The 14236-nt window shown below is 47.5% G+C and overlaps 1 protein-coding gene across 1 annotated transcript; it reads left to right on the top strand.

Moving 5' to 3' along the window:
* The first annotated feature begins 7482 nt into the window (after positions 1-7482).
* On the top strand, positions 7483-12889 carry LOC103586859 (putative uncharacterized protein FLJ46204). Its single transcript, XM_008568207.1, has 3 exons — positions 7483-7617; positions 10558-10658; positions 12868-12889. The coding sequence occupies exons 1-3, from the start codon at positions 7483-7485 to the stop codon at positions 12887-12889; spliced, it is 258 nt and encodes an 85-aa protein (XP_008566429.1).
* Positions 12890-14236: the final 1347 nt, after the last annotated feature.

Genomic DNA, 14236 nt, shown 5'->3' on the forward strand with positions numbered 1-14236 from the left:
GACCGCTTTCTAGAACATTCACATCCATGCCATGGATTATATCTTTCAAAGAGTGTTCAGTCTGTTATTTCATCTTTGGGTAGCCCTGAGATATTTACTGTAGTCTTTTTGTAGATGAACACGCTGATGTTAGAGAGTTCTGTAACTTCCTGATGATGAGGTCAGCCTGGGGAAAGGTGCAGGTGGGGGCATATTTTGTCGATGGTAGGGTTTAGGCTCTGGCACAGTAGCATGTGCACACAGCACAGAGTTCTCCTTGTGGTGTGACTTGCCGGGGGAGGAGGATGTTCCGTATTAATGAAAGTCAGCTCAATATGAAGGGGAACTTCCAGAATCGTGGTAGAAAACTTGTCTCAGACCAGTCGTGGAAGCCTCTCCAATTCCTCAGCATTTTTGTATTCTTGCTGTCCACCCACTTACCCACCCATCCATCCATCCATCCATCCACCATCCATCTATCTATCCACCATCTGTCCATCCATCATCCGTCCATCCATCCAATCTCCTATTCATCCATCTATCCACCCATCCATCCATCATCCAGCTTTCATCCATCCACCTACGAATTCATCCACCTGTCATCCATCCACCCACCTATTCATCCATCCAACCACCTATCCATTCATCTGTCCACCCATCCATCCATCCACCTGTCCAGCCATCCATGCACTAATCCATCCATCCATCCATCCATCCATTTATCTATTAGCCCATCTACCCAATCTTCCATCCTTTTACCCATCTGTCCACCTCCCACAAATCTGCCAATTTATTATTCGCCTGTCCATCAGCTTATATGTTTATTCATCCATCCCTTTATCCATCCATTCATCCACCCATCCACCCATCTATCCATCATCCATCTATACATCCATTAGTTCATGCGTCCACTTATCCATCCAGTCAGCCACTATCCACCAATCCATCCATCCATCCACCCATCAGTTCATGCATTCATGCTTCCTCTGTCTGCCGTCATTTATAACTAGCAGCTCTCTTTCTTTTATCTACATCTATGTATCTGTCTACTACCTAGGCATTCATTCATCCACCCCTCCACCTGCACACCCATCTGTCCACCATCCATCCACCCACCCATCTGTACATACGTCCACACACTCACTTGCCCACCCACGTACCCACCCACCCAGCCAGCCACTGGCTCTCTCGTGCATCCCTTCAGTCAGCATAGGCTGATGTTTGAATGATATCTGTGCTCTCAGTGCCATTTGCTGGTGGCATGGAAAACAAACACCTTGTCCCTGTCCTATATTTTCTGCTGGGAAGTGACAACCAAGGCATCACTTCAGGGGCAGTGTCCTAAATGTGCCACATGGATGAAAGCCCTTCATGATCAGGAAGCACAGAGCATGGACCATACTCCCCCAGAAGGTCACACTGGGCTTCTCACAGGAGGGGACCTCCCTGGGTCCCAATCAGTACTGTTGACCACGAGAGCTGCAGTTTGTTTCAGGCTATCGTAGCCGTAGGGGCCAGGTGGTGGAGTGTAGATTTAAACTCCCCAGAAGGATTTTAAGCAGGTGGTTGCACAGCCACACCTACCTGCAGAGAACCCGTCTGTGGTCAGCAGGGTGGAGAGAAGGCTGGAGGGTCTGAGGCTGTAGGCAGCGCATGGAGAAGTCCACAGGGATGGGAGAGAAGAGACTAGCCATGTCAAGGAGCATTATGGAAATAAAAATCTACAGCAGGGACCGGCAGAGCTGATTACACATGTGTGTTGTGCGGGTAGGCTTTAAAAGAAATGCCTGGGTCCCACCTCCCTAAGTTTCTGATCGAATTGTCCTAGGTGTCAGGACTTAATGAAAACTCTACAGATGAGTCTAATGTGCTATTGGAGTTGAGAACCAGGGTCTATAGCCACACGTCTCAAACTGTGATGTGCATACAAATCGCCTCTGGAAATGCTGGGGAGGAAAAGTTTCAGGCCATCCAGGGAGAAATGATGGAGGGCTTCCTGGAGGAGGAAGCATTTTCTTTTTTTTTTTTCCGTGTCCGGCAACGGATTGCAACCCTCAGTGTTGCCCCCGTACCGGACCGGGACCGGCAACGGGATCGCAACCCTCGGTGTTGCCCCCGCGCCTCGCTCAGCCAGCGAGCGGGAACCGGTCCGCATGTGGGATCCGAACCCTCGGACGGGAGCGCCTCCGCGCTTCCCAAGCGGCGCACTAGCGTAGTGCGCCACCGGGCCAGCCCCTCTAAGGGCCTTGAGGGATGAATAGGACAGAAGGGCATTTATGGCCAAGTAGAGGAGCCAAGCTCAAAGAGGTCTGAGGTGCCTAAACTGGGTGACTGACAGGGCTCCCCCCTAAGTTTAAAAATTTATTCACGTGATGCTGGGGAAGGGAGTTAGGGGTGGTGTGGATTTTAAATTTTTGAGGGAGACAGTGACATCTGTTGGACACCAGTGAAACTACTGTCAAGCTGTATGTTTTCAAATTTTTGTAATCCCCAAATCAATATACTCTCAGCGTCCCCAGACAGGCACAGAATGGCAAGAAACGTCGCTGCCCTGTTGCGCATGTTCCCGGCTCAGGTTGAACAGGCGACCTTCTGTCTTCTTGTTTCAGCTCTTGCACTGTGAACAGTGTTGTCTTCATGGTCTATTGGGTGCCATGTTTTCGCATGTCTGTGCTTTCTTTTGGTGATTTTGGAGTTTGAAATGTTCCCAAGAACAGTGCTGCAGCGCTGTCTCGTGTCCCTAAGTGCGAGGAGGCTCTGACGTGCCTTACAGAAAAAACGTGTGTGTTAGAGAAGCTTCCTTCAGGCATGAGTGGCAGCACTGCTGGCCGTGAGTTCCATGGGAATGTCACCAGTATCTGTTCAATAAGGTGTCTTTACACAGAAACACACATAAAACAAGGTCGTGTATTGATTAGCTGATGAAAATACTTGCAGGAACCTGACGCTGTATTTTTCTTGGATGCAGCAAATAGTTCCGTATTCACTAATTCAGCATTCATGGATAGTTTTTAGACCATAACTACTTCAAATAACGAGACTATAATGAACAAATGGAACTGTTAAGTGTGTGTGTTGTTTTGTTTTGTTTTGTTTTGTTTGAGCTCAGCATTATTTCATGGAGACACACCGGGCTTCCTGAATTGACAATGTTTCAGACCGTGTGATGGGTTATTTCCAGCCAGCCCAGATCTGCAGTGCAGTCACCAGTCTGGAGGGAGCTGGATTGGGGAGCGTGACTGAGAAAGATGAAGTTAGAATTGGGGCTGGGGCTGCTGAGTCAGGTTCCGGTGCTTGCACTTAACCTTAGGGTCATGGGTAATGACTTGGTTTCCCTTAGGATTGAGGTCCTGGAACCAGCATCTGCAGTCAGGAGGGGGTAGGGGGACAGAGAGCAGGGACTCTTGGGCATGAGGTTCTCAAGCATCCCCAGGAGCTTGTTAAAAATGCAGGATTCCACACCCAGCTCCAAACCGCACAATCAGTCTTCGAGGGTGAGGTCCAGTATGGAATCTGTGTTTCCATGAGACCCAGAGCGTGATTCTGAGAACCTGGCGTAAGGCATGCCAAGTCCAGCAGATGCATTCACTGGATTCTCCAGGCTCTTCCAAAACTTGGCGTAGCCCAGAGTTATGGCACAAGGAAAAAAGACAGTCCCTCCCCTGTCACCAAACGTATTATAAAATTACATAAAAGAACCAGTTACCAAATGTCACCGTCCCAGTTAGGACAAAACCAAGATGTTACCATAGCATGAGCTATATCAGAAAAGCATGAGTCTAATCACCTGCATGTAATTTTAAAACTAAAAAGTCGGAGTCAAATTTAGCTGTTGCTATCACCGTGAAGTCCGATCTTGTCCATGATGACTGGCAAAAGAATGTCCCGAGGGACCAGCGCCTTCGGCCCCCTAACTTTATAGCTATTTATGCTACTACTCATGGGGTTGACAGATTGTATTGGCTTCGGCAGTTAAGTGCAATGTGTAGGATCTTCTGTTAGCTGGGGCTTCATTGCACTTATCTGTAATCAAACAAACCGTGTTTTCTGCACCAAAATATTCAGCAGTTGACACAGATTCACTTATTTATAGGAAGCTGGATCCGGGACCAAATGTATTTCTGAAACCTTTATGACACTAAAGATCTATGAGGGTTTTTTTTTTAATTATTAATTTTTTTATCGACAAATAAAAATTGTGTATATTTATGGTGTACAACATGATGTTTTGGTGCACATATACATTGGGGAATAGCTAAAGTGAACTCATTAAAATGTGCATGACTGGGCCGGCCCGGTGGCGCACTGCTACAGTGCGCTGCTTGGGAGTGCGGCAGTGCTCCCGCCGAGGGTTCGGATCCCACATACAGACCGGTTCCTGCTCACTGGCTGAGTGAGGTACGGGCGTGACACCGAGGGTTGCGATTCCGTTGCCGGACACGAAAAAAGACAAAAAGGAAAAAAAAAATGTGCATGACTTCACATTCTTAATTTTGTGTGTGTGTGTGTGTGGTGACAGCACTCTCTACTCTCTTAGAGGTTTTCAAGGACGCATTATACTGTCATTGACCACACTCACCACGTTGTAAGACAGCTCTCCTGATCTAACACTTCCTGAAATAGTGTATCCTTTGACCAACATCTCCCCACTGTTAAATGACACCTCTTGAAAAAAGGGAAATGTTTTTCCAAAGAAATTCATTTTTCGTCGTGGAAAAATAAGGGTGTTTCAAATACTTATATAAAATAATAGAATGAAACAAATCAACGACTACTCTGACCTCTTTCCCGGGTGTCCTCCACACCTGGAGAGCTGCAGGCCCCACCTGCACCTGCCGTCCATCCATCAAGGATCTGATGGGCGCATTTTCTCTGTCAGGGCCCTGGGCTTTCTTTGTACTACAAATTATCCGTATGTTGGGGACCCCTCTGAAAGCCCCCACAAACCTAGAATGATAGGCTTCCAGGCAGGACATGGGACTGCTACCCACCGCCTGCCAAAAACTTCAGTAAACATTGGGCACTGGGCGCAGAGGTGCCCACTGAATGTCCTTCTCGTCCTTTGGTAGGGTGTCCTGAATCTTTATGTTTGTAATGGGGCTTGGAAAAACTGCAGGAGGAGATGCGGCATCTTAGACGTGAGCAGGTGTGAGCTCCCGGAGTGTGGCCGGGTTGGCTGAGTCACGGCTTTGCCATTAACCAGCAGGGGCGTGGAGGTGAGTGGGGGGTCTCTGTTTCCCCCGTGCTTAATGGAGTGTCGAGGACATCAATTTTATTTTCTAGAGAGCTCCAGGCATATAGAAAACAGTCAGTAAATTACATCCCAGGCTACTGTTTTTATGCCACTATGCTATTCTTATGTTACTTTTATTGTGGAAATCCAAAAGTCTGAGGCCTCATTTTTATATCTTAGTGAAATGCCTCTGTGGCATTATGACTGGATTGAGGAGAAACCAAATTCTGGCTCTTGCTGATCACGTGTCTCAGTTTAGGGCATTTGGAACACGGCTGAAGCTCCATTCATGTTTCTCTGAGGAGCGCAAATGCCCCATGTGCTCTTAAGGACTTTACACGCTGGCTTATCCTGTTTTTCAACTTGCCTCATTCATGTGCAGAAGAGAAAAGGCTGTTTGAATGAGAAGGGAGTGTCTCGGGGCGACTGACCCATGCCATCCTTCCGTCTGCCTCTGCCTCACCCACCTGAGTCATCCTGTCCCTGAAGCATCCGGAGCTCTGGGGGGCCCGCAGAGGTGCTGGAGGCCGCTGCTCAGGGCGTGGTCTCTTTGCAGGTTTACAAAGAAGCTGAATGTCTTGAGTGCTTGATGTGGGCTCCACGTGCCCCAGCAGGTTCTTTCTCCCCGTGGGCCTGGCTGCAGCCCCTGCTGTGCGGGTTCTGGTGGTATTTTCTAGGCATTTGCAGACCCCATAGGGCACTATGGGGAGGTTTTGCTGGGAGCGCACTGCCTGCCACCTCAGGGACTGAAAGATACTTGCTTTGAGTGTGGTGAACTGGAAGAAGAGTCCTGGTGTTTGGACGGATGAGTGGTTTGTGCGGGGGGATGACTGACTGCCATGATCATTGATTGTGTTTTCTGATGGTTTTTTATGGGGTTTCAGCCACAACATGATACATTTGCATCCATTTGCACGCACCTGGACACTTTGCAGAGGTTTCTGCCACACGGGAAACTGCCAGGGATTCACGCCTGATTATGAATGAATGAAGGGCGTCTAGTTCTGCATGGAAGGCAGAGCCGGCCACCTCGCCTTTCCTTCTCGTTTGTATGGGGCAGTGATTGGGGAGCAGTCCCAAGTATTAGTCATCTGGATTTTGTGAGGGTAGGCCTTTGTGTCTGGGAAGGAGGATTTTTAGGGGTGGGGGGAGATGGGGAGAGCCTTGAATCATGGAAACTGAAGTTGTGGGCCCAAGGTGAGATGGTCACAGCTCTTTGATGGTGTCCTCACCCCACAGAGACCCTAGAGTGAAGCCAGCCCAGAGGCCAAGGCCGGAAGACAAGTGCCTGCTGCAGAGGGTGGGCGGTCTCCAGGACAGGTGGAGGGTGGGTGAGCGGGAGGGGCTGTGAGGGGCACATCCCTCCCTTTCTCTTCCATTCTCAGGCTGGGCTTGAACTCCCCTTGGCAGGAGAACATTAGGCTCTGGGGTTCGTTGTGGGGACCAGATGGTAACATTTGCTGTGGCCCTGCAGCAGGGGACAGATGAACTGTGGGTGACAGCAGCAGCCCAGGGCCAGGTGGAGGGTCATGTGGATGGCTGGACTGTCTGTGTCCCTCCCCTGTGACTCGGTTTGTCTCACAGGGATTGGCTGAAAGGACATGAAGGTGAGCTGTGGCCTCCTCCACCTGCAAGGTCATGTGGGCTGGACAGTAATAGTTTCTCAGAGTGACTGGGTCCCAGGTCAGCAGCTGCAACTGTGATGGGAAGTCATGTGGGACAGGAGGGTGGGTGTGGTGATATGCAGGAGAATGGGAGGCCCTGGACGTGGTATTATCAAGCAGACACACATGGATGCAGACACACATGGATGCACACATATGCATGCACACACACACATGCAAGCACACATGCAACACACATACACAGATGTGCAGTGGACATGCACAGACATGTGCATGCATGCATACACACATGCACAGTCACAAATATGTGCATGTAAGCTTGCATATGCATATGCACACTCATGCAAATGCACGAAACATGCACACACATGCACATGTGCACACATACATGCAGTGGACATGCACAGACAGGTGTATGTGCACATAAGCTTGCATATGCATATATACACCCATGCAAATACACAACAAAATGCACACACATGCACATGCATATGCACATGCACACACATGCAGTGCACACAGGCACATGCATGCATGCCTGCTTGTGCACACATACGTACACACACATGCATACACACACTTTTGCAACAGAGATGCACAGACATGTGTGCACATGTACACTCACACACGTGCACATAAGTCCACATGGCACATGCACACACACATATGAAAACACATGAGCACAAGCACACACATGTACACCTAAATGCACACATGTGCATGCACAAAACATGCACACATGTACACCTACATGAACAATACATCCACACACATATGCACGCACCCCCCCACATGTGCATGCATGCACACATGCAAGCACACAAACAGATGGACTGCATCACACTGATGCACACTCATATGCACACACACATGCATGCACATACACACAATCATATGTACACAGTCACACAGTCACTGCACTGGAAAAATCCACTCCAGCCACATTTTGTGGCTGGAATCCAAAGAGCACAGGAAAAGCTGATGAAGCCCAGGGCTGCCTAGAAAACTACTGACCCACAGCTGAAGGGGGTTGGGGCGTTGGGGATGGTGGAAGCACCTGAGTGGGCAAAGACACCCCCTTCCCGGGGTCCAGGTAGATGGATGCAAGAGCTCAGCAAGCCAGGGGGGTGTGCTTGGAGAAGAACATGTGCTGCCCACCAGTGTTTCCCATCTGATGGAGATCACGCACATACACTGTTTTACCTGTGCCCTGGGATTCTGCACCTGATGTGTGGAAATACACATCAGTCCTGCGCTGGACTGCACGTTCTGTATCAGGCAAGTGGAGAGGAGCTGGAGAGAGAAGGGAAAGGGGGCCCAGGGCAGTTGCCTGGGAGGAGAGGTCCTGCCTTTGCTACTGTGGTCCAACCATGTCAGAGGAGGGGCAGGGGTGGGTCCCCTGGGGGCTGGGAGCTGCCTTTTCACACCCAGTGTCCTGTTGGGGTTCACCACGAGTGGAAAGGGATGCAGGCTCCCAGAGTCAGAAAAGGAGACAAGACCCTTGTCTTGGAAACCTTCTGGAAAATGTTTCTCTTACTCCCTTGACTACTGTTTTTCTGAGGGTTTCCTGAAGCTTGAGACTGGTGAGTCACTCGAAAGCATTTTTGTTTTGTTTCGTTTCGTTTCCTTGGTGATTCTGTCTTGGTAACCATCTTCTCTTTACGTGGGGGAAATTTTGCTTTCAAGTTTGTGGCGTTTTTCATTGCTGCTTTTCAAAATGCTGTAGGCATTTTGAAGGTCCTCTCTGATTATTTCTCAGTTTCTGTTTTACCCTAAAAACCACAATATCTGCTCTTGGAATCGGTTTGCACTGGGGGACTTGCCAAAACTTATCAGACATGCCCCGAGAATTTATAACTCATTTCTGAGGCTAGTGAAGGTGAACGTTTGAGAAAGCTCCTAGCCCTGTCACTTCTGGTTCTACTGTGTACAGGAGGGCACTGCAAAAAGTTTATGGAAAAGTGGCATTAAAAGATAATACAGTCTTTCCACAAACTTTGCAAAGGACCTTCGTATATCCAAAGGATATTAAATCGGTGAATTGAAAAGTATCTGCACTGTCGTGTTTATTGCAGAATTATTCTCAATAGTCAGGATATGGAATCAACCCAAGTGTTTCTTGACGGATGAAAGGATGAAGACCATGGGGTATACGTACACAGTGGACCACTATTCAGACTTAAAAAATAAGGAAATCCTGTTATTTGCAACAACGGGGATGAGCCTGGAGGATGTTATGCTAAGCGAAGTCAGCCAGGCACAGCAAAATGAATACCGCATGGTCTCCCTCATACGTGGAACCCAGGAAAGTTGGACTCATAGAAGCAGAGAGTAAAATGATGGGTACCAGTGCTGGGGGTGGAGGTGGGTTTGAGGGGATGTTGGTCAAAGGATACCCAGTTTCGGTCAGACAGGAAGAGTAAGTTCAGGAGACCCATTGCACACCATGGTGACTATGGATAATAACAACGCACGCACAGCCGAACTGGCTATTCAGGACCACGAATATCCACACTCCCTACCTCATGAAATGCTGCCACGTGCCGCGGGAAGAGTGTGACTGTGTTTGTTTCGTCTGGCATCTGTGCGGGTGTAGAAACAGTTGGTTCATAGCTCTGAGGTGGTGAAAATAACCCACTGCGGTTGCTGGCATAGGCCCCAAAAGGCTGTGTCTTCTACTGCCTGCCTCTCTCAACACACACAGAAACCCACACATGCATGTACCTACACATATGTACACACAGAAACCACACTCATACACACCTCACATATGCACACCCACACCACACCTACACACATATACAAATCCACATGTACACATGCCTACACACATACACACACCACACACCTACACATACACACATAGAAACCCATACATGCATGTACCTACACATATGCACACACAGAAACCACACTCATACACACCTCACACATGCACACCACCACACCTACACACATATACAAGTCTACATGTACACATGCCTACACACATACACACACCACACATCTACACATACACACACAGAAACCCACACATGCATGTACCTACACATATGTATACACAGAAACCACACTCATACACACCCCACATATGCACCCCACCACACCTACACACATATACAAGTCAACATGTACACATGCCTACACACATACACACACCACACACCTACACATACACACGTAGAAACCCATACATGCATGTACCTACACACATATGTACACACAGAAACCACACTCATACACACCTCACACACGCACACCCACACCACACCTACACACATATACAAATCCACATGTACACATGCCTACACACATACACACACCATATATCTACACATACACACGTAGAAACCCATACATGCATGTACCTACACACATATGTACACACAGAAACCACACTCATACACACCTCACACATGCACACCCACACCACACCTACACACATATACAAGTCTACATGTACACATGCCTACACACATACACACACCACACACCTACACATACACACATAGAAACCCATACATGCATGTACCTACACACATATGTACACACAAACCACACTCGTAAACACCTCACATATGCAAACCCACACACATATACAAATCCACATGTACACATGCCTACTCACATACACACACCACATATCTACACATACACACGTAGAAACCCATACATGCATGTACCTACACATATGCACACACATAAACCACACCCACACAGCTACATGTATGCACGCACACACACAAACCCACACGTACACATGCCTACACATACATACCATACACCTATGCATACACTCACATAGAAACCCATATATATATGTACGTGCCCATATTCACACAAATCCACACATACACATGCCTACACATATGCACACACAAAACCATACCCATATAAACCTACACATATGCACACACAACACACTTAGGCATACACACAAACCCACACATACGCACCGACACATAGGCACACACACACAAACCAAACACACACACAAAGCCACAATGTGCATGCCTACACATATGCACACATAAATCACACCCCACACTTACACATATGCACATACACAAAGTACACTCACACACAGCTAGACACTGGTACACACACAAAGCAAACCTATACAGAGCTATCCATGCCCAAATAGAAATGCCAGAACACACTCACACACACACTGAAACACACACACACATGCACATACACATATTCACTAACTACACACATACCCTGAAGCACACACCTATACACACAGCCAAATACACAAGTGTAGACTACAGCCAGTTTGTCAGACACCCCGTAGAGTTGAACAGATTTGCTTGAGCCTGTGGGATGTCTGTGGACCTTAACCGTGCAGCCCCTCTGGGACCAGAGGGGTGCCGTGCGCCCTCTGGTCTGAGGAGCAGAGAATCCAGGCTGGGACCTGAGGGGTGCCATGCGCCCTCTGGTCTGAGGAGCAGAGAATCCAGGCTGGGACCTGAGGGGTGCCGTGCGCCCTCTGGTCTGAGGAGCAGAGAATCCAGGCTGGGACCTGAGGGGTGCCATGCGCCCTCTGGTCTGAGGAGCAGAGACTCCAGGCTGGAACCTTCCTGACCCACCGTGCTCTCCAGCAGACTTTTCCAGAATGTTCTGGATTTTGCTTTTCTTCCGTTCACTAGAGATGGCCACAGGGAATTTGTATTGGAAATATTTTAATAAATAGAAGTAAGACAAGATAGAAAAGGTCAACAGAACAACGGCAGTTTCCTCATTCTGTGGGATTGCACGAGATTTTTTAAAAAAGAAATTGTGTGGACAGATCATGTAGGGAACACACTAACAGAGGAATAGTTAATCTATCAGATGGAGAGAACAAATCTAGAGGGGAGACGGGGAGGTGGAAAGGGAGGGAGAGAGATTGGACAAGGGACATGAAAAATCAGTATGATTTGTAACAGTGAACATGCTGACAGGGAATAAATAAATAAACAAAATAAATAAAAATTGCTTGAGTTTGCTGGGTGGTCTGGTGTTTCTATAAGAAGTATATTTTGGTTTTTGACTACAGAAAAGTTGCTCCTAAAAGGGAAGACTCTGCTCGCCATGTTTTTTACTATATGTATTAGAAATTTTTAATCAAGTGTTTCAAAGGACCTACTTTTTTAGGAATTATGTACCTGCAAACTTATCATGTTTTCCCACTATCTTCAATTCTGCAAACTCCAAGGTTATCAGTGATTTTAAACATACGCTAACATAGTCTTACTTTCAGGTGCGAAAGTGAATATTTAGAATGAGAGAAATCACAACGCGTTATACATTTTTTTGCTTGTTCTCTTGGTGGCTGGCCGGTAAGGGGATGTGAACCCATGACCTTGGCGTTAGAAGTCTGCGCTCTAACCAGCTGAGATAACCAGAAGCTGCTGTTTTACCATCACGAATATCACAAAATCAGAAAAAAAAAAAAATCACACCATTTTTATCTTCCTAATTTTCAAATTGACTTTCATTTGCTTATTTCTCATTTGACTCTTTTTTCTCTTAGGCCAAGATTTTGACTTACATGATGCTCTTGACGGTGAGTAGCAGTAATATTTTAAAATATTCTGTAGATAATTTAACAAATGCATTATTGTGATAATTATGTGAATACAGGATGAGGAAAATCAATGATACCCTTCTTAGGGTAAATAAGCCTTCCCTGGTGGAATAATTCATACTCTTGTAGTGGTCGAATGCCACGTGTGTCAGCAGGTGCTTGGGGAAGGGGCACATCCCTGCTGGGAACCCCTCATCACTGTTTAGTTCTAGATCTTGCCATCTCCTTGAATTTGTTTCCTGGGGCTGCCATAAAGTATCATAAACATGGTGGCTTAAATAGCAGAATTTTATTCTCTCCCAATTGTGGAAACCAGAAGTCTGAGATCCAGGTGTGGCAGGGCCGTGCTCCCTCCAGAGGCTCCAGGGGAGGATCCTTCCTGCCTCTTCCAGCTCCTGGTGGCTCCAGGCATCCCTGGGCTTGTGGCCGCATCACTCAGTCTCTGCCTCCATCTTCAGGTGGCCTCTCCTGTATGTCTGAGTCTCCTCTTCTGTCTCTTATGAGGACACTTGTCATTGGATCAGAGCTCATCCTAAGTCACTATAACCTCACCTTAATCAGTTACATCTGCAGAGACCCTCTTTCCAGATAAGGTCTCCTAGCAAATTTCCAGATGGATGTGAATTTTGGACAGACACTTTTCAACCCAGGACTCACCTCTTAATTTTTTTAAATTTTTTTTATAACTTTCTGTGGTCTAATGCTAAAGGTCTGAGCTGAAATCTTGCTAAGAGGGTCGCCTTTTTCCTGATGGTCTACCCCTTCTTGGCTGGTACGAACGGGTGCTTCCTGCACCAGGAGGCATTCTTGGTTCTTACAACCTCAGCCTGCTCTGATTTTGTTCCCAGATGGGGAGCTTGGGTGGGGGTCTTGGGGTGCAAGCAGCATGTTATGCCTCATGAAGAGCATTTCAGTGCACAGATCTCGGGCTCTCCAAGCTTAGACCTTTTGCTAAGTTCCCATTCTTCTGGCTTCCTGGACTGTCTTTCACTCACACACCCCATCTGACATCAACATTGGGGAAGCGGCTATTGGTCTTAGTGAAAACCCTGGTCAGCAGCAACAGCTGACATGACTCCCACTGGGATCATGAAACGTCTTCTTAGACTTGGCCACTGTCTGTGCTGGTGAGGAAAAACAATGCCCAGAACATTCTCCACCTATTTTTTTTTTTTTTTTGTCTTTTTTCGTGTTCGGCAACAGATCGCAACCCTCAGTGTCACCCCCGTACCGGACTGGGACCAGCAACGGGATCACAACCCTTGGTGTTGCTCCCACGCCTCGCTCAGCCAGTGAGCGGGAACCGGTCTGTATGTGGGATCCGAACCCTCGGCGGGAGCGCCTCCACGCTCCCAAGCGGCGCACTGTAGCAGTGTGCCACCGGGCTGGCCCTCCACCTATTTTTAAGGAAATGAAACATCTTTAAAATTATAAGAGAGTGGGCAATCTTTTTCTCAGCTGCAAGCTTTACTGACTGAGATATCTTTTCTGTTTAGGTGACGGAGACAAAAAACCCACTACAGCCCCCAAAAAGCCCAGTGCTGGTAAGAAGCAAATGTTTCTATTAGGGAAACAAGAAAGAAGAAATTATTTTCTCTGAAAACAGGATGGGGCTTTTGTTTGTTTTGTTTGTTTTTTTGTAAATTAATAGCTCTGTTTAATTATTGAGCTTCTCCTTTATAATGTCAGCTCATGAGCAAAGAGACCCTGTACCCCAGGTATTTAATTGATGCCACCACATAGACAACACTGGTTGATGGTAGGAGGGGAAAACAACAGGATAGAATTTTCGGCAGGTGGAGTTGGATTTCCAGCGTGGTGCAGGAG

Source organism: Galeopterus variegatus, unplaced genomic scaffold, assembly GCF_000696425.1.
Source record: "Galeopterus variegatus unplaced genomic scaffold, G_variegatus-3.0.2 Scaffold21, whole genome shotgun sequence".
Lineage (NCBI taxonomy): Eukaryota > Metazoa > Chordata > Mammalia > Dermoptera > Cynocephalidae > Galeopterus > Galeopterus variegatus.